We start from the raw sequence: 25332 nt of genomic DNA on the forward strand, positions 1-25332 counted from the left end.
GATTATATCTTCTTTGCACATAGTTGTTTAAATGTTTTCTCCCTCGTTAGATTTTAAGATTCTTGAGGGCAAAGAAGTGTATACACAGCATAAAGCACATAGTAGGTACTTAATAAATGCTTGCCGACTTGATTTGACAGTTGCTGACATTGATTATTCCTGGTTTTCTCATTAATTTACTGAGACAAATGAATTAAATTTAAAAAAAATTTTAAGTGCCTAGGCACAACAGAAGACCCTGGAGAAACTTACACACATCTACATACATATACATGTACATACATACATACACACACACACTGACAATGTGTATATATAATATGGATCTAAATCTCAAGGAGCTTAAAATTTGTTGGAGAAAAAGTAGGCATATGTATAATCATAATAGCATGTGATAAGCAGGAGATAACAGGAAGCTTCATGGAAAAGAATAACCAGCATTTTTTAGTTTTCTTGACTATAAAATTAATATTACACTATCTACAGTTTCAAAAGGTTTTTATGAAGTTTATGCTTTTCATAATTCCATAATGAATGTAGAGCTATTCATTCTAACTATATATTCAATCACTTAATATGAAAAATGCATTTTTAGGTTCTGTGAAGAAACTAAGACAACAGTTCCTTGTTCAATTTATAGTTCCACATATAGATACCCAGTTTAATTATTTTATGAAAATTTTTGTTACACCTGGTTAAATACCCTGTCAATAACTGTTACTTATAAAAACTGTCTAGAAGCAGAAAAAACCTGTCTGGATAGCACTTGTAGTTCTGTATTTTTAATAACTAAATTTTCTCCACCTCTGTCTAATCAATTTTACCATCCTTCTAAATTATTTTCTGGAAGAGTTGAATCAATGATAGCTTCAATAAAATAGAATTATTATGTCTGAAAAAGATGACTAATTAAACAAATAATTAATCAAATATCAGTTGCACTATGATTATTAAAAGTTGTCCCCGGAGGCGGAGCCAAGATGGCCAAGCAGAAGGATGAACCTGTAGAAGCTCCACCCCCATAGCCCATAAAATACCTGTAAAAAATGACTCTAAACAAATTCTAGAGCAGCAGAAGCCACAAAACAGCAGAGTGAAAGAGATTTCCAGCCCAAGACAGTCTGAAAGGTTGACAGGAAAAGTCTATTGCACCAGGCACAAAGTGGAGCACAGCCCAGCCTTGGCCATGCAGCACAGCAGGACAGGACCAGAGCAGGTTTCAAGGTGCCACTGGCAGCAGTAGCAGTTCCCAGATCCTCAACCCACAAATGCCAAAGACAGCTTCAAAGGTCAGTGAGAATGCTTTTTCACTGGGTGAGAAGGGAACACGGTCTGGCCCCACCACCAGGAGCCACTGCAGCAGCAGTGGCCATCTTTGGACCTCTTGGCTTAAAGACCCTGGGGGAACTGAGTGGCTGATCTGGGTCTCAGTCCTGAGTGGTGGTCCTGGGGTGAGGAGGAGCACTGACTGGAGAAGCTGGTGGAAACTCTGGAGAGAGAATCCTACATGTAGATCCTGGGCAGAAGAGTGGTTGTGGTTGCTCCCAGACCAGAGCGCAGGCCAGGAGAGGAGCAAACTCCTCTCCCTTGATTGTGCCACCTTGGAGGAACTGAGGATTTACAGGTCCCCAGAGTATACCCTCCTCTTGACCAAGGACTCAAAAGTCAAGTAACTGGCTGGGAAAATGCATCCTCCCCCAAAAAAAATCTGTCCCCAAATCTTAAGACTTTTGCATTTAAGTCAAGTACATACCTATTGATGCTTCCTGAATGAGAGGAGATGCAGTAGCATTTAAGCTTTGGACTAAGCTACCAAGCTCCTGTAGGGCACACACCATCACATGCTGACTTGCTGCTATGTCAGCAGCTCCAGATTTGTTTTCGCTACTTGTATCATTCACTACTGCTTCTGGAAAAACAAAACAATATCAGGTATTTAATATGAATAAATTAAAATTCTGACTTCAGGTTTCTTTAGTTCATTTATTTTTAAAATATTATAACATAGGCTTAATGGCTACAAATCAAGTCTTTTTTATCATAATTTCCCAATACTAATGTTATTGGTTTAAATGTTTTAGAGGAGTCATATGATCATAGTATAGTGACTCAGTGCATATTTAAGTATATCTATAAAGTGTATCAAATACATCCACATGTTAGAATCATTTTCTCCTCATGTGGGTAGGTTAATGAAGGCCTCCAATTAAAATAACTTTAAAGCTTATTACTAGACTCATTTTCAAAGAGCCACTGGCCCTGTTACTTGATGCTAAATATTGTAAACAAAGAACCAAATAATTTTTTTAATTGCCAGCCAAAGATAAAAAATTCTTAAGAAAGATAATTCATGGTCCCCATGATAAATATGAAGGGAGACTATTTTTTACCCATGATATGTAACCTGTAGATAGGCATAATTAATGAAAACAAAAGAGAAGTAGAATATAAGAATGATCTTTAAGCTAACTGAAGCTTTATGCCTCTGATACTAAACTTTATCTCTAAGTATAACAAAAGATACAAAGCACTGGCTAATTTAATATTCTAACTTCCTATAGTTTAATTAAATTTAGGTTAACAAGGTCCCAAATTGTGGTAATAAATAAGTTATAAATAATGAACTACAAGGTTTTTTGTTGTGAGAGTCTGTTTCATTTTGGATAATACACAAATTCAGTCTTAATCAAGTTGTCAATATAGAAGAAATTATTAATTAAATATCTTTAAGGCAAAACTTCACTAGTAAGATTCTCATTAACCCATAATTCATGATCATTCAAGATGAGAATGGGTCTGAATTTGGTTTTCTTTAAAAAATATTTGTTTTGTTAAGCAAATTCATAATAAAGAAGATCATGGGCAGACAAATTATTTGGGAAAAATACTTTCAAGCACTTTGGAAATACATGAGGAATTAATGATCAAAGTAACTGTAATAAACATTACCTGTTTAGAGGTATCAGATATTATGTGGGTTCTGGAATCAGAGGGCTTGCGTTTAAATCTTGCCTCCTTTGTGACCTTGGGCAACATACACACACACACGCACACACACCTCCCTGATCCTGAGTTTCTTCGCATGAAAAATGAGGCAGAGGCTATACAGCCTCTGAAGTCCCTTCACATTGTATAAATATGATTTGTGATCCTATGTATTATTCACTTTCCAAGATTTGTTTTCAAAATGAAGGAAATACTCACCCACTGCTTTCATTTGCTTTCCAATGGCCTGGCAGATTTCTTTAGCAGCTGCAATCTGAGCTTTTTCCCCAAGCAAACTGCCTACAGTAGCTCTGAGGATAAAGGAGACACATCTTCTTGAGTACACAGCTTCTACATGTGTTTGGGTGGCTCGAGGGTGTGAAACCAGATCAAGTACATGAGATAAGAATGTAGCAAAGCTGCGTTCTAACCACTGACCACCTAATGTTGTAACAAAAACAACATACGCCTGCAAGCAGAATAAAATATAATTTAAGACCTAAAACAAAACAAATTAATTTCATTTACAAATAAAACAACTTCAAAAAACAAAGCCCAAACCAACTTCATAAAAAAAATTTATATGGTGAAAAAAATTACATTTTGAAATGGAGAAAATGATGAAATATTGCTGTAAGGCCACAAAACTCTGCTTCTCTAATCTCCAAAATATAGAGGCAAATATTCTATGGAATATTCATTTTCATTTACTCCAAATGTACAGACTGATGGATGGGAGGATTATAACTCAGTTATCACAAACCCCCTTTAGCTTCTACTAAAGTCAGGGAAAATGTATCTTGGAACTGATCAATGGCTGTGAAAATTTTATATCTAATCAAGCAAGCATTATTAAGTGTCTACTTTGTGCAAAGCAAAAAGTGAAAGAGTCCCTGGTCTTAAGGAGCTTGCATCTAACGGGCAAGGAAAAAAATAAAATAAAAAATATATATATATATATAATATACATAAAAATCAATAAAAGGTAGTTTGGAAAAGAAGTGCACCAGCAGCTACGGGATTAGAAAAATATTCAGGTAGAAAGTGACATGAACCAGGTCTGGAAGAAATCTAAGGATTTCCAGAGGCAGAGATGAGAAAGGAGTATGATCTATAAATAGGAAAAAAGAAAGTACAAAGCAGAGAAATGGGAGATGGAATACTAAGTGTACATGGAAAAGCAAGTCAGTTAGTATGGCTAGACTGCATAGTGAATGGAGACTTTCTAAGAGGCCAGGAAGATAGGAAGAGGCTAAATGTAAAGACATTTAAATGGCAAACAGAGGACTTGATAGATGACCTTAAAAGTAAGAAGGAACTATATATATGTATCTCCTATATTAAGTAGGAAAGTGACATCATCAGACCTACACTTTTAAGAAATTCACTTTGGTGGTTATGTGGAAGAAAGACTGCAATAGTAAGAAGACAGAAGTAAGGAGGTCAATTATGAGGATATTGTAGTAGCTTAGGCAAGAGATAAAGAGAGTCTAAATATGGTGGTAGCTTTGTGAGTGCCGAGGAGATAGAAATGAGATGGGGAGCTAGAAACAGCAAGATTTGGCAAGTGATCTCAGAAACACTGGATGAGTGAGAATGAAGAGTGAAGGATGAGACTAAGGTTGTGAACCTGGATAAATGGAAGGATGATGCTGGTACCTTTGAAAAAACAGTTCAGAAGAAAAGTAAATTCAAACTCTATTTTGGGCATGTTGACTTTGAGATGACTATGAGACATTCAGCTCAAAATGTCTGATAGGCAATTGGTAAGATGATAACCATGATCTTGTTTTAAATAACCTTCTAAAGATGCAAGAATTTTTTATTTTTAATTAAAATTCTGACTCTTGGATATTAATGCCATTATTAGCATATTTGAATTCATAAAAAACAAAAGGCTTACATAATTGTTAAAATGCTAACTTTCAACAGGTAGATACACATTTATGCATTAAGTGAATAATTAATCATATGTATGTATAAGTATGTAATTTAAGAGGACAAATGAGATTAATTTTATAAAAGGTGTTCATTTAAAGAAATCAAGGTAAAAATGTCAAAGAGATATTTCATATATGAAGTTACAAATGCCTATGTACTTATTATTTGGCAAGTGGTTTTATAAAATTTATGAAGTAAAAATATAAGAAACAATGACTATTTTTACAAAGCTATTACAAACCTGTGTAACTCCAACTCTTACTTCACGATTAACTGACCCACCAACTTTTAGCATTTCTCCACCACTCTTTAAGAATCCAGACCCTCCACGTAGAAATCCTGTGGCCATGAGCTCTAAGACTTCATCTAAAGTAGCTCTTTTCACATTCTGGCGCATTACTTTTAGAGAAAAAAAAAGAAATTTGTAGTCATATAAAATACATTGCTTTTTCATGATGAATAAGTAGTTTAAGAAGCTAGCTTTCATGATTAACTACTTTAGGTTGGAAATAAAAATGTACTTTGGGTTTCTCTTAAAATATACTACATATATTTTGCCACCATAATGTATACTGAATAATCATGGTTGACTTCAAGAATTTAAAGCTGCTATTACTTTTTACTAGCATTAAAATATAATACAGGATAGCTGAGTCAAGATGGAGTAGCAGGAAGAAGTACAGCAAATTTCTACTCCTAAAACACCATCAAATAGATTTAGAAGATATACCAGACAGAATCCTGCTGGGGAAATTCAAGAAAAAGCAAGCTGTTATGAAAAATTTTTCAGTCTAGGTTAGCAAAGGAAGACAGACAAAGGGGCCTGAGGACACTGGGGATATGCTGAGAGGTTATGACAGTGCAGGGAAAAGCTATCATGAGACCTATGCACAGACTTTTCATCAAGACAGCATCTGCCAGACAATGTGCTCTACTGAGATAATCTAAGGTCATTTTCATGATAGAATCAGTAGTTAAAATAGGACTCACTTTCAAAAGAATGTGAAGAATTTGTAAAGTACTATTAGTGTCACTGTATCAAAATTATATACAAACTATTTCAACCATCTATTTAATGGGAAATTATGCTTGGAATTTTCATATTTTAAGACAAAACTATGTAAGGGGCAGTTAGGTGGAGCAGTGAATGGAGCATTGGGTCTGGAGTCTGGAAGACTCATCTTTCTGAACTCAAATCTGGCCCAAACACTTACTACCTGTGTGATCCTGGGCAAATGACTTTAACCCAGTTTGCTTCAGTTTCCCCATATGTAAAATGAGCTAGAGAAGGAAATGGCAAACCACTCCAGTATCTCTGCCAAGAAAACCCTAGATGGGATCATGAAGGGCCAGACACAACTGAAAATGATTAAACAAGAACAAATTTGTCTGTTTAAAATTTTTACTGAAACTCAATCCACTGCATAACTAATTTGGGAGAACATACTAAATACCTGTGAATAATATCTTTTGGTCAAAATAATGGCAAAGTTTTCATGGAATTTAAATTTTTACAAAGAAACTAACATTAGATGAACTCAGAAAACATAAAGGTTTATTAGTTTAAGATTTGTCATGGAAAAATATGAAATAAAAAAGTATAGGCATATGATGTATTTATGATAATTCAGTACCTGTTGCCTGTTTAGGCATTAATGCTGTAGCCATGACTGTTCCCAAGAGTTTTGCCACTGCCACTCGAACCCCATAATTTGAGCTTTCCAAAGCCTTAAAAGATAATGTAGCTATATTTTCCAATTCAGCTGTCCACATAAATACAGCTTCATTCTGTAGTTCTAGCAGGCACTGTAAAGTAGAAGAGATATTTTAGTTTAATTTCAAAAAGGTTTTAGACATATTAGATTTTATTAAATTGATCTGAAGATAAATGTAATTTGAAAATTTATTATGTAATACTGTAGAGAAAGGAACTGAATTTAAAGTAATAAAACTATACTAGAGCAGTAACTAGAAAAATTACACTATTTTTTCAAGTCAACAAGAATTTATTAAGTAATTGCTATGTGCCTTGCACTGAACTAGACCCTGTGAGGGATGTGAAAAAAGTACAAGATACAGATATTATATTATGCTCAGGAAGTACACAATCTAGCCAAAGATATTCACACACACAATATAGTAGAGAAACAACAAAACAGTATATGATCATACTGTTATCTATCAGTTCATTGGTTAGTTCAAAAATTGATTTTCTCTCAAGCTGGAGAGCCTGCAGTAGAAAGCATAATACATTTAATAGATGATATTTAACCATATCATTACAATGCATAGATTCACACATTACAAATATATGTGTATATATATATATATACGTATGTATATATATATATATATATATATATATATATATATATATATAGTGTGTGTATATACACATACACATATATATGTGCTTATTTGTATAATCTAACTATATCTGTTCAAAGACTCTTAAGCCCAACAGAGGAGCTAGAGAGTCTATACCAATTAAAATTGATGGATTAGAAAGAGACAGACAGACACGCAGAGATTTCATTCTTTACCGGTTTTAAACATTAAATTGCTATTCTGAACTTAAACATCAAAAAACAAGCATTTGCATACACACACACACACATACACACACACACACACACACACACACACATATATAAAACAACACAAAAAATAATATGAAATTGTAAGTCTCTAAATCATGTCACTTGTTTTTTTAAAAAGTAAATAACATAGGGCAAAGCCATGATGGCAGATTAGAGGCAGCAACTCAGGCAAATTCTTTCAACATTGCCCTCCAAAGAATTGTAAAATAATGCCTTCAGTCAAATTGTAGAGTGGCAGAGCCAACAAAAAGCCAGAGTGAGACATTTTTCAGCCTAGAACAATTTAGGAGGTCAACAAGATAGGTCTGTGAGACCAGAGTGGGGGCTAGCCAGGAGCACATGCAGAGGCAATACCAATAGTGAGCCTTGGAAGTGATTATGACAGCAGCAACAGTACCTTCCAGACCAGAGACTGTAAGGGATCAGACAAATGGTCAGAAAGAGATGGGGTCCCTTTTTTGGCACTGGCTGTACAGGTGCTATGTGACAACTCTATTACCTATAAGCAGTTCTGGGTCACAGTGGCAGGGTGGAGAGGAATGCTCTGATCTGTCACAAGGGAGCAGGGTCCCTAGCCATAGTTACAAGGCAGAGAGGAGCATTAGCACTTGCAGCTTCAGAGAGCAGGGGATCTAGTCACAATTCCAGGTCAAGAAGAGCACTAATGCTTGTGGCTACACGGGAGCAAGGGCTGTTCCTGGATAAACATTAGACCACAGACCAGAAGCACTGTGTCCACACCTTTCCTTCAATCACAATTGTTTGGAGGCATTGAAAACTTGCAGACACCCAGAGTTAGTTCTGAAAACAGCAACATGAGAAGTATGGGTCAATGCCACTCCACCTCCAACTAAGCCAAGCTCAACTTTAACATAAAGTTCAAAGTCAAGAAATAGGCTGGGAAAATGAGCAAACAAAAAAAAAGCTTGATCATAAAAAGATACTAACTACAATGGCAGGGAAGACCAAGACATAAATTCAGAAGAAGACAGCAATGTTTAAAAATAGCTCTAAACTAATCTAAGCCTCAAAGAAAAATGCTAACTGGACAAAAAATCCAACAAGAATTCCTGGTAGAGATAAAGAAAGAGATGAGTGATAGATGCAAAACTAGGAAAAGATATGAGAGTGATGCAAGAAAATTATGAAAAGAGAATTAACATTCACTGAAGAAAAGGACCCCTTAAATTGAAGAATTGACCAAATAGAAAAAGAGATACAAAAGCTTATTAAAGAAAATAATTCCTTAAAAGTCAGAATGCAGCAGCTTGAAGTTAATGACTCCATGAGACTTCAAGAAACAATAAAACTGTTGGGGGTGTAAGCTCAGTTCCATGTGGACAGTCTCGGGCAGGTAAAGGTGAGAGCTTCTAAACCTTAGAGTTCTCATGAGGCCCCCCAGGAAACAGCAGGGAATTGAGGAGTGAGATCTCGTGTATTTCCGCCTCTTCCCATGAGAACTTGATGGGAGAGAGCATCCCCGCCCTCGAGACTGGCCCGGATCTGGGCACACCTATTGTTATCTAACAGGCACGGTATTCAGGTGCAAACTATGCGGCATGAGAGCTTAAGTAGGGTCAGGAAAGCCCGAAGGCACTCTTAGCGCTGAGGGGCCCTTACAGGACAGAAGGCCCCTTTTCCTCTCTTCGCTCTTCCCTCCCCCCTCTCTCCCCACTTCCACTTCTGCTTTCATTCTCTTACTGTAAGATCTTTGCCTCCTTGGGAGATTCCCCTCTCTCCTAAGGAAGAGTTCCCCCTGCACATGTAACCAGGACCCTGAATAAAGCCTAACCCTTGTTCGACTCCAGAGAGTCTCTTCTCTCATACGTTTATCCGGTTTGGCCAGCCGAAGACCTGTGATAGGTAAGGTAAGACTCGGGTAGCCCTCAGGCCTCTAGGCCTGGCATAAAACAATCAAAAAAATTAAAAAAGAGAAGAAAATATAAAATATTTCAATGGAAAAACAATTGACTTGAAAAATAGATTGTGGCAAGATAATTTAAGAATTATAGGACTACCAGAAAACCATAATAAAAATGAAAGAGTCTAGATATCATACTTCAAAAAACTGCCCCCAATATCTTAGATCCAGGGGTTAAAATAGAAATTGAAAGAATCTATTGGTCACCTCTTGAAAGAGATCCCCAAATGAAAGCTCTCAAGAATATTATGGCCAAACTCCAACACTCCCAGGTTAAGGAGAAAATACTGCAAGCAGACATAAAGAAACAATTAAAATATCATGGAACCATAGTCACACAAGAGTTAGAAGCTTCCACATTAAGGGAGTAGAGGTCTTGGAATATGATATTTGAAAGGCAAAGAAGATGGGATTACAAGCAAGAATAAGTAACTTACCTAGTAAAACTGAGTACACATAAATACTTCAGGAGGAAAAATGGGTATTTAATTAGAGGACTTTTAAGCATTCCTGATAGAAAGACCAAAGCAGAATAGAAAATGTGACAAACACAAGATTAAAATAAAGCAAAAAAAGGTAAACATGAAAAAGAATTCATAAGAAGATCAATAAAGTTAAGTGCTTTATATTTCTATATGAGAAGATGATATATGTAATTTCTAAGCATTTTATCATTATTAAGGCATTTAGAAGCAATCTACATAAACAGAGGGCACAAGTATGAGTTGATTATGTTGGAAGGAGTTCAAAAAAAGAAGTGAAGACATGAGAGAGAGGGATGCACTGGGAGAAGGGGGAAGGAGAGGTAAAATAGGGAAAACTAACTCACATAAAAGAGGTATACAAGGAAGAGCCTTTATAGTAGAGGGGGAAATTGGAGGGGTAGCAGGCAATGCTTGAACCTCATTTTCATCAGAATTAGTTCAAAGAAAGAAAAAAAACATATATATGTATACTCACCCCCCCTACACACATATATATATTTTTTCAGGTGGGTTCAGAAATCTATCTTACCCAACAGGAAAATAGGAGGTAAGGGGCTAAGAAAAGAGTGGTGATAGTGATAAAAAGGTGAGCTGGCTAAGCGAGGCAGTGGTCCAAATGTATCCAAACTTCGCAGAAAGAATCTCCTTAATAAAAGGATTTCTTCTGTAAAACTTGGACTCAGTCAAAAGGCCACACCCAAGGACCTTGAAGGTCACATGTAGCCGCTGCAGGTTTCCCACCCTTGGATAAGAACCTAGGATCTAACAATAGGTTGAAACTGATGAAATGGAAAGACTCACAGTGCTAAAATAAGGAGATGAAGCAAAATCTACTACGTTTCAGCTAAAGTAGAAGAGGCAGAGATAGCAATCATGATCTCGGACAAAGCAAAAGCAAAAAGAAATCTAATTAAAAGAGATAATCAAGGAAACTACATTTTGACAAAAGGTACCACAGATAATAAATATCAAAAATACTTCAAAGTTTCTCTGATAAAGGCTTTATTTCTCAAATATATAGGGAACTGAGTTAAATTTGAAAAAAAATTAATAAAAGTTATTTCTAAATTGATAAATTCTCAAGAGATATGAACAGGCAATTCTGAGAAAAAGCTATCTATAGTCAAATGAAAAAATGCTCTAAATAACTACTGATTAGAAGACTGCAAATTAAAACAACTCTGAGGCACTATCTCACAGCTACTAGAAAACACAAATACTAGAAAGGATTAGGGAAAACAGGCACCCTGATTTAACTGCCAGTGGAATTGTAAACTGGTCCAACCATTCTGAGGAACAATTCAGAAGATATAAAACTATGTGTACCCTTTGACCCAGCAATATCACTGCTAGTCATAGGTCATAGAAAAAGGAAAAAACATTTATAGTAACCTTTTTGTGGTATTAAAAAAAATTGGAAATTGAGGGGATGCCCGGGGAATGACCAGAACAAGCTGTGCCATATGACTGAGATGGAGCACTGCTGTGCTTATGAGGGAGATGGTTTCAGAAAAACATTGTAAAACTTTATGAACTGATGCAAAATGAAGCAAGCATAATGACCAGAAGATCATTATACACAGTAACAACAATAATATTGTAGTGATGATAAAATGTGAAAGATTTAGTTACTCATGATGAAAACTGCTTCCACCTCCAGAGAAAGAATTGAAGAACTCTGAGTGCAAACAGGAATTTATTTTTCCCATTTTCTTTATTTATCTTACTTTTTTTTTTTTTTTGGTGATATGGCTAATATAGAAAGGTTTTGTTTGATTTCACATGTAATAACTGCTATATTGCTTGCCTTCTCAATGAGTAGAAGTAAATGAATTTGAAACTCAAATTTTTTTAAAAGAATGTTAAAAACAAATAATAAATATATACATTTTAAAGTAGATAATAAACTCATAACATTACTTTCAAAACTCCTATATATCTGTGATTCCCTTTGAACTTTTCTGTGCATTTTTAAAACATTTTAATGGCTCACTCTTTTTTTTCCTGCATTACTATTGAAAACCTACTCCTTTTTTTTTCAAACTTCTCCTTGCCCTAATTAAAAATAGGATGGGGAGGCAAGCTAAGAGTTCAGGACAGATCTGCTCTAGCTTTCCCCCCATAGCCCATAAAATACCTGTACAAAATGACTTTAAATAAATTCTAGAACTGCAGAAGCCACAAAACAACAGAGTGAAAGAGATTTCCAGTCCAAGAAAGCCTGGAAGGCTAACAGGAAAAGTCTATCACACTGGGTCTCAGCACAGAGCACAGTTCAGCCTTGGCTGCACAGCATAGCACAGACAGGACTGGAGCAGGGTCCAGGGCACAGAATCACGGGTAGCAGCTGTGGTTCCCAGATTTCTCAACGCACAAATGCCAAAGACAGCTTCAAAGGTCAATAAGAAAGCTCTTTCACCCAGGTCAGAAGGGAATGCGGTCTGCCCCTAGTCCCCAGGAAGGTAGCAGCATCCACTTTTGGATCCCTCAGCCTAAAGATCCTAGGGGAATCAAGCAACTGAGATCTGGGTCCCAGTTCTGAGTGGCAGTCCTAGGGTGAGGAGGAGCACTGGCATGGTGGAGCTGGTAGTGGCTGTGGAGAGGGAATCCTATTCACAGTTCTGAGGCAGAAAAGAGTGCTTGTAGTTGCCCACAGATTAGAGTGCAGGCTGATTGTGCCACCTTGGAGGAACTGAGAACTTACAGGTCCCTAGGGTATACCCTTCACTTGACATAGGACTCAAAAGTCAAGTAACTGGATGGGAAAATGCCCAAAAAAGTGAAAAAAATAAGACGACAGAAGGTTACTTTTTTGACGAAAAGGTATATTTTGTTCCATCCTTTTGGATGAGGAAGAACAAAGCATACCATCAGATGAAGACATCAAAGTCAAGGCTTCTATATCCAAAACCTTTTTAAAAAAACATGCAATGATATCAGGTCATGGAAGAGATCAAAAAGGATTTTGAAAATCAAGTAAGAGAAGTGGAAGAAAAATTGGGAAGACAAATGAGAGCAATGCAAGAAAATCATGAAAAGCAAGTCAACTGTTTGCTAAAGGAGGCCCCAAAAATGCTAAAGAAAATAACACCTTTAAAAATAGACTAAAGCAAATGGCAAAAGAGGTCCAAAAAGCCAAGGAGGAGAAGAATGCTTTAAAAACCAGAATGGGGCAAATGGAAAAGGAGGTTCAAAAGCTCACTAAAGAAAACAGTTCTTTAAAAATTAGAATGGAGGAGATGGAAGCTATGACTTTATGAGAAACCAAGAAATTACAAAACAAAACCAAAAAAATGAAAAAATGGAAGACTGTGAAATATCTCATTGGAAAAACAAATGACCTGGAAAATAGATCCAGGAGAGACAATTTAAAAATTATTGGTCTACCTGAAAACCATGATCAGAAAAAGAGCCTAGACATCATCTTTCAAGAAATTATCAAGGAAAACTACCCTGATGTTCTAGAACCAGAGGGTAAAATAGAAATGGAAAGAATTCACTGATCACCTCCTAAAAGAAATCCCAAAGGTAAACTCCTAGGAATATTGTAGCCAAATGCCAGAGTTCCCAGGTGAAGGACAAAATATTACAAGCAGTCAGAAAGAAACAATTAAAGTACTGTTGAAATGCAATCAGGATAATACAGGATTTAGCAATTTCTACAATAAAAGATCGAAGGGTTTAGAATATGATATTCCAGAGGTCAAAGGAGATAGAATTAAAACCAAGAATCACCTACCCAGGAAAGGGTCCCACATGTACAAAAATGTTTAGAGCAGCACTCTTTGTGGTGACCAAGAACTGGAAATCAAAGGGATGCCCATCAATTGGAAAATGGCTGAATAAATTATGGTATATAAATGTAATGGAATACTATTGCACTATAAGAAATGATGAATAGGAAGACTTCAGAGAGGACTGGAAAGACTTATATGATCTGATGCCAAGTGAAAGGAGCAGAATCAGGAGAACTTTGTGCTGAGCAACGAACACAGTGTGCAAGAGTTTTTTTTGGTAGACTTGGAACTTCATTGCAATGCAAGGAATTAAAAAAATTCCCAATGGTCTTTTAAGGCAAAATGCCTTGCACATCTAGAGAAAGAACTATGGAATCCAATAGAGAATGTAGCAGATCATTTTCTTTTGTGTTACATTTTGGTTTGTTATATGATTTCTCCCATTCATTTTAATTCTTCTATACAATACAACTATGGTGAAAATGTATTTAATAGGAATGTATGTGTAGAACCTATATAAAATTGTATGCTGTCTCAGGGAAGGCGGGGAAAGGTGGGGGAGAGGGGAAAAAAACCTAAGTTATATGGTAGTGACGGTAGAACACTGAAAATAAATAAAATTAATAAATAAATTTAAAAAAAAAAGAATCACCTACCCATCAAAACTGAGTATAATAATTCAGGGGGAAAAATGGAATTTCAATGAAATAGTGCACTTCCAAGCATTCTTGTTGAAAAGACCAGAGCTGAATAGAAAATTTGACTTTCGAATAAAAGAATCAAGAGAAACATGAAAAGGTAAACAGGAAAGAGAAACCTTAAGGAACTCATTAAAGCTAAACTGTTTACATTCCTACATGGAAAGATGTTATTTGTAACTCATGAGACCTTTTTCAGTATTAGGGTAGCTAGAGGGAATATATATACATACTATATATATGTATGTATGTATTACATATACACACTACATATATGTAGGTGTATATGGGTATGTATGTATGTATTATATATGTGTAGGTATATATATGTACACTAGTGTATGGGTGTGTGTGTGTGTGTATACATAGAAAGGGCACAGGGTAAGCTGAATATGGAGAATACGTAAAAAAAAATAAAATTTACTGTTGAATGGAATGTACAAGGAGTAAGAGAGAGGGAGAGGTAGAATGTGGCAAATCATCTCATACAAAAGAGGGAAGAAAGAGTTTTTATAATGGAGAAGAGGGGGGAGATAAAAGAAAATAATTGAGCTTTACTCCCCATGGGATTTGGCTTAAAGAGGGAATAACGCACTCAACTGGATATGGAAATCTATTTTACGCTGCAGGAAGGCAAGGGGGAAGAGGATAGGAGAGGGAAGATAATAGAAGGGACAGCAAATTGGGGAAAGGGATAATAAAAAGCAAACACTATTATGTGAGGACAGGTCAAAGGAGAGAATGGAATAAATGAAGGGCAGGATAGGACAGAGGGAAATGTGGTTAGTCTTTACAACATAACTATTATGGAAGTACTTTGCATTGTTACACATGTATAACCTATATTGAATTGCTTATTTTCTCAAGGAGTGTGGGTGGGGAGGGAGAGAAAGAATATGAAACTCAAAGCTTTAAGAATGTATTTTAAAAATTGTTTTAGCATGCAACTGGAAATTAAGCTATACAGACAATGGAGTATAGATATCTATTTTGCCCTACAGGAAAATAGAGGGGAAGGGAGAGGGAAAAAGGATGGGTAATAGAAAGGAAGACAGACTGGAGGAAGGGGTGGATGGGGTGCATGCTGTCCTGAAGTGGGGGATGGGGAGAGATGGAGAGAAAATTTTGAATTCAAATTCTTGGGGAAGTGAATATTAAGAACTAAAAAAATAAATTTAAAAATATATTTTAAAAAATAGGATGGGAGGAAACCTCTTGTAACAAATAAACATAGTCAAGCAAAATGAACAGTGGTGGCCATGGCCAAAATTGTATTTTTTTCCCTGTACCTTGGGTCCATTACCTCTATGTGAGGAGGTGGGTAACATGTTTCATGATGGGTCCTCAGGAGTCGTGGTTGTTTATTGTTTTGATAGTCTTTCAAAGCTCTGTTGTTTTTTGTTTTTTTTTTTTTTACAATATTGTCCCTGTATATTATACTCACTTCACTCTCATGAGTATTTATAGGGATTCTCTAAAACGATTAATTTTTTTTCTTCTCTTCACCTCACAAGTGCATGTGCGGGTGGGGGGCAAGGTTAGGAGGTTGCGAGGTTGGTCTTTCTAGGTGTTTTTTATTTCCCTCTTCTGATAGTGTGTTAAAATTATATCTTGTTCTGGTCCCTTTCATCTCCCCCTCCCCTATCATTTAAGGTAACAATAATAGGAAGATTGCAAAAGAAGAACATAGAAGTCACTTGCAAAAATGTCTCATTAAAAAGGGGACATAGAATTAAGTCACTTGCACACTTGTCTCATAAATTAAGGGAACTGAGGAGGCATTTGCAACTGCCTCAAAAATTGTGAGGTCACATCCTGAGGCTGTACTAAATCAGGTGAAATCAGCTAGGTCCCATTGTAACAGCACCTGGTCCCATTAACTGCTTTCAGTCTATAAGCTCCAAGCTTGCTCAACAAAAACAGGAAAAAATATTATATAAATGAGGGAACCCTAAAATGATGCTGGTAACTTCGAAACAAATGTTGATATGATAATCAATTAAATCTAAGGTAGAATGTTTAAAAGTTAGTCTGTCCCCCACCACTAAAACCCTATAAAAATGGGATCTGAAAGCCCTGTTCCTCAAGCACTCCTCTACCTGCTATAGGTCCATGTTGCCCAAGTGCTCCCTGATCTGATCTGCAGTTATGTACTGTGCCCCTCTGCTTTGTGCTTTGCCTAGTAGTTGTATTTAACTCTCTTGTGTTACTTTTGTTTGGTGTGTTTGTAAGTTAAATAATCTACTCATCTGGGTTTTTTCTTTTTAATTTTTGTTTTATTTTTCCAGGAATGCCTCAAAAGCCTTTTTCATTGAAAATCCATTCTTTCCCCCTACCTCCAACCCCCATGCATGATTACACTTAGGTTTGCAGAATAATAGTTCATTTTGGGTTGCATTTTTAGGGCCTTTGCTTTTCAGAATATATTATTCCATCCCCCTTTGCAGTTTCTAATGAGTACAAAATAGTCTTGCATTATTTAGGTTTCCTTTACTTGATATTTAAAGGAAACTTCCTAACTCTTACTCATTTCCAGAACTTGTTATTATTACAATTATTCGATTCAATCACTGTACATTTTGGAGTTTGAAGCAGAGGGTTTTGTTTTTGTTTTTTTCTCCCTGGAGGTGATGTATGGATCCTTTGGAATGGTGCTTTTTTTGTTGCTGTTGTTCAGAAATTCTGAGAAGTTTCTTGTTTTATTTCTTGTTTCACTGGGAAGCCAATGAATTTTATGTTGTCTACACTTTCTGTCTTTGAGATTAATGTATTTTGTTCATATAGAGATTATGTGTTCATTAATGCTTTTTTCTTTTAGATTTTCCTTTGCAGTATATTTATATTTTTCATCTCTTGTCCTCACTTGTTTCTTTAGCGAGACTTGCCATTTTAGATTCAAGTTGTTTTTTTTTCTCTTCTGCAATTTTTTCAGCTGTGCAGCCATTTTGCAATGTGATCTCTTAATTTCTCTCAATATTCTGATTTTTCTCTTGAACCATTCTGGAACATCCAGGTACAGTACTATATTCTGCTGAGAACTCACAAGTTTCTTCCTTTGCTCAACAATATTTATATAGGAGTCTATAGCCTTTCAACTATCTGGGTACCTATCTTCCCTTCTGATTTTACTATTTTCTTTGCTAGTTTCTCCATGCTTTGGGGTTTTTACTGATTTTTCCTCTGCCTGAAATCTTTTTCCTTCTTATTCCCCTATCATTCACTTTCTGACTCCATTCCCTATGATGTACCCCAGAGACTATAATTCAAAGCTGTGTCAGCCTCATCTCACTTTGGGGAATTTACTTTCCATCAATTTGAGTCCCTTCTACCAAGTAGCTTCTGGGAGGAAAGTACTAACCCCAGCTGGAACCCTTTTCTTCAGGCCTGGTATAGCTCAGCACATAGGCCTTCTTTCCCACTTCCCTTCTTTCCTTAGTTCTGTGGCTACACTGAATGTCTATCACATTTTGCAAGCTTGGGAAGGGCACAGTGGGTATTCTGGTTAGAATTTTTGCTACTTTAAGTTTCCCTAACATAGGATCATTTCCAGCAAAAAAAGAAAAGTGGCTCTCTCCTCACTTTTTTGTTCTCCCTACATAGGGGGGAAGAATTGAGGTCCACTGCTTTTTTCAATAAGATGTTTGGGGAAGGGCCAGGGAAGTATGAGTGGGCTAAGAATGTAGCAGGAATGAATCCCAAGGTTCAAGCCTGTAGTTCAGTTTTATGGTCAATCTGAAAAGAGGGTGGAAGCTAATGTGACACAGGAATGATTATCATTCTCCACTGTTAATTCATAAAGCTGTTATTGGACTGAATTTCTCACTCTCTTATCCTGGGGATATAGATGTAATTAATTACTCTTTCTGCCTCTGGTATATAATTCCGTGTGTGTGTGTGTGTGTGTGCATGTAACATTGGGGAGTAGCTGGGAATGGTTCTACAAACCTATAATTCCTGAGATTGGGGGAGGAGCTGAGACTAGTGGATCACTTGAGCTCAGGGATTCTCAACAACTGGAGAGCTAAAGTCAATTATGTGTCTGTACTAAGTCAAGCTCTAATATGGTAAGTCCCAGGAGTAAGGGACCACCAGGCTGCCTAAAGAGCGCCAAACTAGGTAAGGTTAGAAATTGAGCAGACCAAAGCTTCCATGCCAAGCCAATAAGCAGCTGTATCAGATCCATAAGTAGCTATTTCACTTCCAACCTGAGCTATGGGGATTCAAAGAAAGGAAGGAAATAAGGAAGGATAAAGAAACTTAGAATGAACTGTGGAAAATAACTAATCCAGCATCTTGTTGGTCATGACTTCTCATTATTTCCTGCAGTATAATGATACTTTCCTTCTTCTATAAGCCACAATTTGCTCAGCCATTCTCCAATTCATGGGTATCTCCTTCTTTTCTCTGCCCTTTAATGTGACCTTCAGGATCAAAAAATGTGCTTTGCTGAAAACTACTCCTTCTTTAGTACTATTGGTCTTCTCAGTCTCCCCTCTTTTATCCCTAACTTTTGTCTACTAACTTTGATGTCTCTCTACATCAAACTTTGTGTAAGCATATATGTGTATTCAGTCCTTTCTTCAGATGAAAGTGAAGTTCGTTTCGTGTCCCCTGCCCCAATCCCTACCTCCATGTTTCCATATTCTTCACTCAAACTCAATTATGAAAAATAGCACATTCCATCAATTTTCTACACTAGCATATTTTTTTTAACCCTCTTTTCCATCTTAAAAAAAACTAAAAATAACCAACCTACTCTCAGGTCCTCAATTTTAAAAAAATTAACTTCCTCAATACTTCTTAAAGGGACACATTTCTTATTCTATTAGCATTTTCAATATTTCTTTAGTGTTTCATTTTTGCCCCCAGTATCATGTAAAAACAATTTTTAACATTTGTTTTTAAAATTTTGAATTTCAAATTCTCTCCTTCCCTCCCCACTCCTCAGAGAAGACAAGCAATTTGCTATAGATTATTGGAATTTTAGCAGTGCATCATCACACATTCCCTTCCAATTGCCCAAATAAATTGACTTTTCTTTGTTTCTCTGGACTCTTGTGTTTGCACTTCAAAGTTCCTACTCAGCACTAGTCTTTTAAGCAGGAATTCTTGAAAGTCCTTTATTCTGTCATATTCCATTTTTCCCCCTGTGGAATTATACTTAGTTTTTCAGGGCATATTATTCTCAATTCCAAGCCTAAATCATCTGTGTTTTGAATTGTTGTATTCCAAGATTTATAAGTTGCTATGTTTTCTGTGATACTGACCATGATTCCTTGATACTTGAATTACTTCTTTCTAGATGCTTGCATTACTTTTTCTTTGACATAAAAGCTGCATTTTAGCAAAGACATTTCTCTGACTTTTCTTTTTATATAGTTCAACTAAGAAGATACATTCTATCTAAACTTTGCCCTTGGATTCTTAACAATTTTCCTTTTACTTCCTGAAATATAGCATACAGACTTTTTTTTATATCAAGGTTTTTACAGAGGCCAATGCTCCTTAAAAGGGTAGCTAAGTGGCACAGCCTGGAGTTAAGAAGACCTGAGTTCAAATCTAGCCTCAGACACTTACTAGCTGTGTGATCATGGGCAAGTCACTTAACCTTGTTTGCCTCAGTCTCCTCATCTATAAAGTGAGCTGGAGAAGGAAATGGCAAACCACTCCAGTATCTTTGCCAAGAAAACCCCAAACAAAATCACAAAGAGTTAGACATGACTGAAACGACTTAACAAAATAGTCTTTTAAAGACAAAAAAAAAGAGAGAAAGAGAAAAAAAGCATTACTAATTAACTCATTGGAAAAACCTGAAAATACGTGCAATGTAGAACATTTGTGTTCCTTCCATCTCTTTAAAGGACTGTGGATGGGAATATCATTTTATAACTCTTCAAGTCATACTTGTTCTTTATAATTTTTTTAATATTCATTTTTGATTGTGTGGGGGTAAGGAGGAAAAAGAAGAAGTTGTTCTTTCCATCTGCATTGGGGTAGTCATTATGTATATTGTACTTTTGATTTTATTTACTTTACTCTGAATTAGTTCATGTGAATCTTTCCATCCTTCTCTGTATTCATTATATTTATCCTTTCTTACAGTGTAGTAATATTTCATTACATTCACATACCATAGTTTGGGCTATTTCCCAACCAATGGGTACTTATGTTGTTTCCATTCCTTTGCTATCACAAAAAGTGCTGCTATGAGTACTTTGGTATATATAGGGTAGATGTTTGATATGTCAATGGCCTCTTTTGATATAAATATAGTAACAGAATCTCTGGATCAAAGGATATGAACATTTTAGATACCTTATTTGCATAATTCTAAACTCTTCTGCAAATCAGTCATATTGATTCACAGCTCCACCAACACTAAACTAGGTTGGCAACCTTCACACAATCTCTCCAACATTGACTATTTCCACCTTTTTTATCTCTGCCAATTTGCCAAATTGAGGTGAAATCATAAGGTTGTTTCGATTTGAATCTCTCTTATTATTAGTGCTTTGGAGCATTCTTTTATCATATGATTGTTTAGAGTTTTTAATTCTTTTTAGAATTATTTCTTCATATTCTTTGACCACTTATTTATAAGGGAATGGCTTTTGGTTCTACATATATCCGTATGTATGTATACCTGTACATATTTATGTTTAGATCTATTTGTAAATACATAAATGTATAGCTATCTACACATAATATACATATATTTGTATATCTCTGTATGTTAATTGTTTCTATATCTTGGATACAAAACTCCAATCAGAGAAATCATGAAAAAACTATTTTTCCCGTACTAGACCACTTCCCCTCTTATCTTAGGTACATTAATTTTGTGAATTCAGTTTCATGTAATTAAAATTATTTAGTTTATTTTTTGCAATGACCTCTATTCCTTATTTGTCTAAAAATATATTTCTTACCCATATATATGAGAGGCATACAATCTGCTTTTCTTCTTTTTTTATACTATAATCTTTATTTAATATTAAGGTCAGTCAGGTACTCATTTAGAATGTAGTATGGATGCAGAGTAAGCTGTTGGTCTCTAAGCTGAATTTCTGTCAGATGGTTTTCCAGTTATTCCAATAATTTTTATAAATGGTGAGTTTTTCCTAAATAATTCATGTTTTCTGGTTTATTGAACACTGGGATAGAGTTCCATTGTTTCTGATTTTCCCTTGTTTTGTCTGTTCCATTGATCTATCACTTCATTTTTAACTAATGACAGATGATTTGGATGGCTGCTACATTATATAATTTGAGATCCAGAAATGGTATCTACTTCTGTCCCTATCTCTTTTCATTATTTCCTTTGATAATGAAGAACTTCTACTTTTTCAAATGGATTTTATATATTTTTTTAATTATAAAAAGAATCTCCATGACAATTTGATTGGTACAACATTACAAAAAAGTACTTTGATAGTACTGTGTTTTGTATTATATTGAAATTACCTAGCTATGAGGACTCAATATTTTTCCAGCTACTAAAGTTATTCTTTATTTCCTTAAAGAATATTTTGTAATTGAATTTATACAGTCCTTTTCTGTGCTGTGGTAGCTAGATCCTCAGATATTTAGTGTGTTCTGTAGTTACTTGCAATGGGATTTCCCTTTGTATTATTACATTTTGGATTTTATTATTATTACATGGAAACTATTAAAATTTAAGGATTTATTCTGAAGTCTGCAACTTTACTAAAGGTATTGGTTGTCTCAAATAGCATCTTTACTGATTCCCTAGGATTTTTCCAAGTATAACATCAGACGGGGATAGTTTTACCCCCTCTTTATCTTTATGCCTCCAGTTTCTTATTCTTTGTCTTATTGCTGTTGCTAGCAATTCCAGAACTATATCAAATAACAGTGGGGAGAGGAGGCATCCTTGCTCTATTTCTTTATTTCTTGGTAATGGTTCTAGTATATCTCCATTGTGTATAAAGTTTGCTTTTGGTTTTAGGTAGGTACTTTTTATATGTGTGTATATATGTATGCATGTATTTATGTATATGTATGTATGTATGTATGTGTATTATATATATTACATATATTATATCTAATACAAATATATAATATCAACAAAATGAGTCTCTCTATACCTATACTTTGCATAGCTTTTAGTGTAAATGAGTATTATACATTGTCAAAGTCTCCCCACACGCACATCTATTAAGAAGATAAAGTGGTTTTGGATGTTTTGGGTTTTAATATGATTGATTATATAGATAGTTTTTCTAATGCTAAACCATCATTGCATCCCTACTATAAATCTAACTTAGTCATGATGCTTGATTTTTTGGATAAATCATAGTAGTTTGACAGAATTTCATCTTTTAAAATTTTAATTATTATTTGTTAATGATATTGGTCTATAGTTCTCCTGAGTTTTAGCCTTTATTGCTTTAAATATTAAGATTTTACTTGTCATATAAAAGGAATCTGATAGAGTGCTTTTTTTCTCAGTTTTTGGGACCATTTTGTGTAGTACTGGTACTACTTGTTCTTTAAAAGTTTGATAGAATTCTCCTATGAAATCCATCAGGAACAGAAGTTTTTTCCTTTGATAATTTCTTTTACAGTGAATTTTATATCTGCCCTTTTTTAAACTTCCCTATTACTATCAAAGGCACCAGCATTCTTCTAATCACCCAAATCCATAATCTTAGCATCATCCTGGACTTCTCACTTATTCTTACTCGCATAGCCAATCAATTGATAAATTAAACTATTTCCAACTCCACAATATTTCACATCATTCTCTTTCTCACCACTCACACAGACATCATCCTCTTTTCATCATCTTTCTCCTAGCCTACTTCAAAAGATTCCTAATTGGTCTCCATGACCAATCTCCAAAAGTATCTCCCTTTTCCAATTTACCTTCTCTCTAGTTGCCAAGTTATGTTCTTTAAAATACAGTTCTGAATATTTTACTTCCATACTCAAGAAACTCCACTGCCTTCTTCTTGCCTCTCAGATAAAATGAAAATTCTGTTGTTTGCCTCTTAAACCTTAACAATCTGGCCCCAGCTTAACTTTCTAGGCTTCATGCTTATTATTCTCTTTCACGTACTCTACACTTCAACTGAAGGGGGCTACTTGTAGTTCCTTGTATAGGACACTACAAATCCTGTCTCTCTACTTCTGTACAGGTTGCCCCTCTGCCAGGAATGCATGCCCTTTTTATCTTCTTAGCTTCTTTCAAACCTCAGCTAAAGTGCTATGTTCTACAAAAAAATTATTCTGATCCCCAAAGTGGCTAATACCTTTTCATCCCCCAGAAATCACTTTTTATCTATTTTGCATCTATTTTGTATTTATTTTTCTATGTACGTAGAAGGACTATTTTCTTTTTTAAAATTTTGTATTCTCTTTGGCTAGCACAATGTCTAACAAAAAATTATTTTAAAGTGCCTTTTTTAGTTAATGATTTTATAAAAAAAAAACTTATTTATTCAGTGAATTCCCTATGCAGTAGATTTCTTTCTACCACTCTACCGTATCCTCTTAAAGTATGCAACATTTAAGTAATAGCTGTGTTCCTAAAAATCTAAGTCAAGTTTTTCTATCTTAAATCTTGCTTTTCCATTAACATATCATAATTTCAAGGATGTTTAATCTTCATTGATGATTGAACCTCACTTCTTCCACCTTTTTAGTTTCAAGTTTCTTCGGAAGCATATAATGATATGTAAATACCTAAATGTATTAGGCACACATTTTAATTCTGTATAGAATTATTTTAGATGAGAATATAATAATATAAATTTGGAATTCTGCCAAGTCACTTTTTAAAAAATAAATTATATGTATAATTTTTCAGTACTGTCAATATGTCTTAGTGCTGGGCACAGTCAAGATGCTCACTTATTTTTCGATTGGTTATTCTTTTAAAGGTATGATACTCACTAAAAGTATGGTTTAGAGACAGAGACCAAAGAAGTCTAATCTGTACAAATTTAAATAGAATGATTATTACAAAAGTACTCCAAAAATGTTTCCATTTAACTCCCTTTAAATACTAGTGGGTGTCAACACAAAAGACTTTATAAAAGACCTAAAATCATTTTAATTCTTTAACAGAGGCTTCTTATTCTTAAAGGAAATAATTCAATTTTCTCCATGAAATAAACCAACTTAAAAATGTTTCAATATTTCCACTTTCATATTTAACACTCTAAGAAGATAAGTATAAATTACTTTAATGACAAACAAAATAGGAAGTATGATTTTGTAAATCTTACTATATATATTTATATATAATTTACATTATATAAATAACTAAAGCAAGGCATACAAAGCATTGAGTAGATGCTTAATGAATAATGTATGGATGGATAAGAATAAAAATCAAACAGGATGAAGCATTAATAGGTTGCAAACTGTATTGGAGGAGGAAATTCTCACATTAATAAGATAATCAAATTGAAGTCAACAAAGTACTCACTTTAGCAACTGCACACCTAACAGCCATAGATCTGTCACTTAGTAGAGATCTTGCATTCTTATAAATATCACGGTGACAGGAAGCTGCTGCACCACCCAGCCCATTAAGGACTTTTTGTAAACTCATTAAGATTTCACTTCGGCCTTGAGACTGTATATGTGCATAAAAAAAACCCAAAATTAAAAACCAGTAAACAAATTCTTAATTTAAGCAAGACTATCACACTAAAACATTACTTCTGTTTCTAAAGATACATCTAGATCAGCGTTTCCCAAAGAACATGATCATATAATCCATCTGGGTAGGATTTCTATTGAAGGAAACTACCAATTTCAGTCCAACATTATGAAGATACAGAATATCTCCAGAATAGAGGCATAGAGGATAAAGAAATTCTGAAGGAAAATTGAGCCTATTTTAATGACTGGTATAAAAAATGTTGTAGATAAATATTTTTGCTACATAACTTTATGTTTATTATTTTATATGAAAAAAATACCATCAGCAGC

At 35.0% G+C, this 25332-nt stretch overlaps 1 protein-coding gene across 2 annotated transcripts in view; it reads right to left on the reverse strand.

Moving 5' to 3' along the window:
- Positions 1-25332, reverse strand: part of HEATR5B (HEAT repeat containing 5B) — a 146150-nt gene that overhangs the window by 110311 nt on the left and 10507 nt on the right. For both annotated transcript variants that reach the window (XM_072634159.1, XM_072634158.1), the window contains exons 6-10: positions 24824-24973; positions 6561-6732; positions 5168-5325; positions 3205-3454; positions 1754-1909 (exon numbers count right to left, since the gene is read on the reverse strand). In XM_072634159.1, the coding sequence (XP_072490260.1) occupies positions 1754-1909; positions 3205-3454; positions 5168-5325; positions 6561-6732; positions 24824-24973 (886 nt within the window). The remainder of the gene's footprint in view (positions 1-1753; positions 1910-3204; positions 3455-5167; positions 5326-6560; positions 6733-24823; positions 24974-25332) is intronic.

The sequence above is a fragment of the Notamacropus eugenii genome, chromosome 1 (genome assembly GCF_028372415.1).
Source record: "Notamacropus eugenii isolate mMacEug1 chromosome 1, mMacEug1.pri_v2, whole genome shotgun sequence".
NCBI lineage: Eukaryota > Metazoa > Chordata > Mammalia > Diprotodontia > Macropodidae > Notamacropus > Notamacropus eugenii.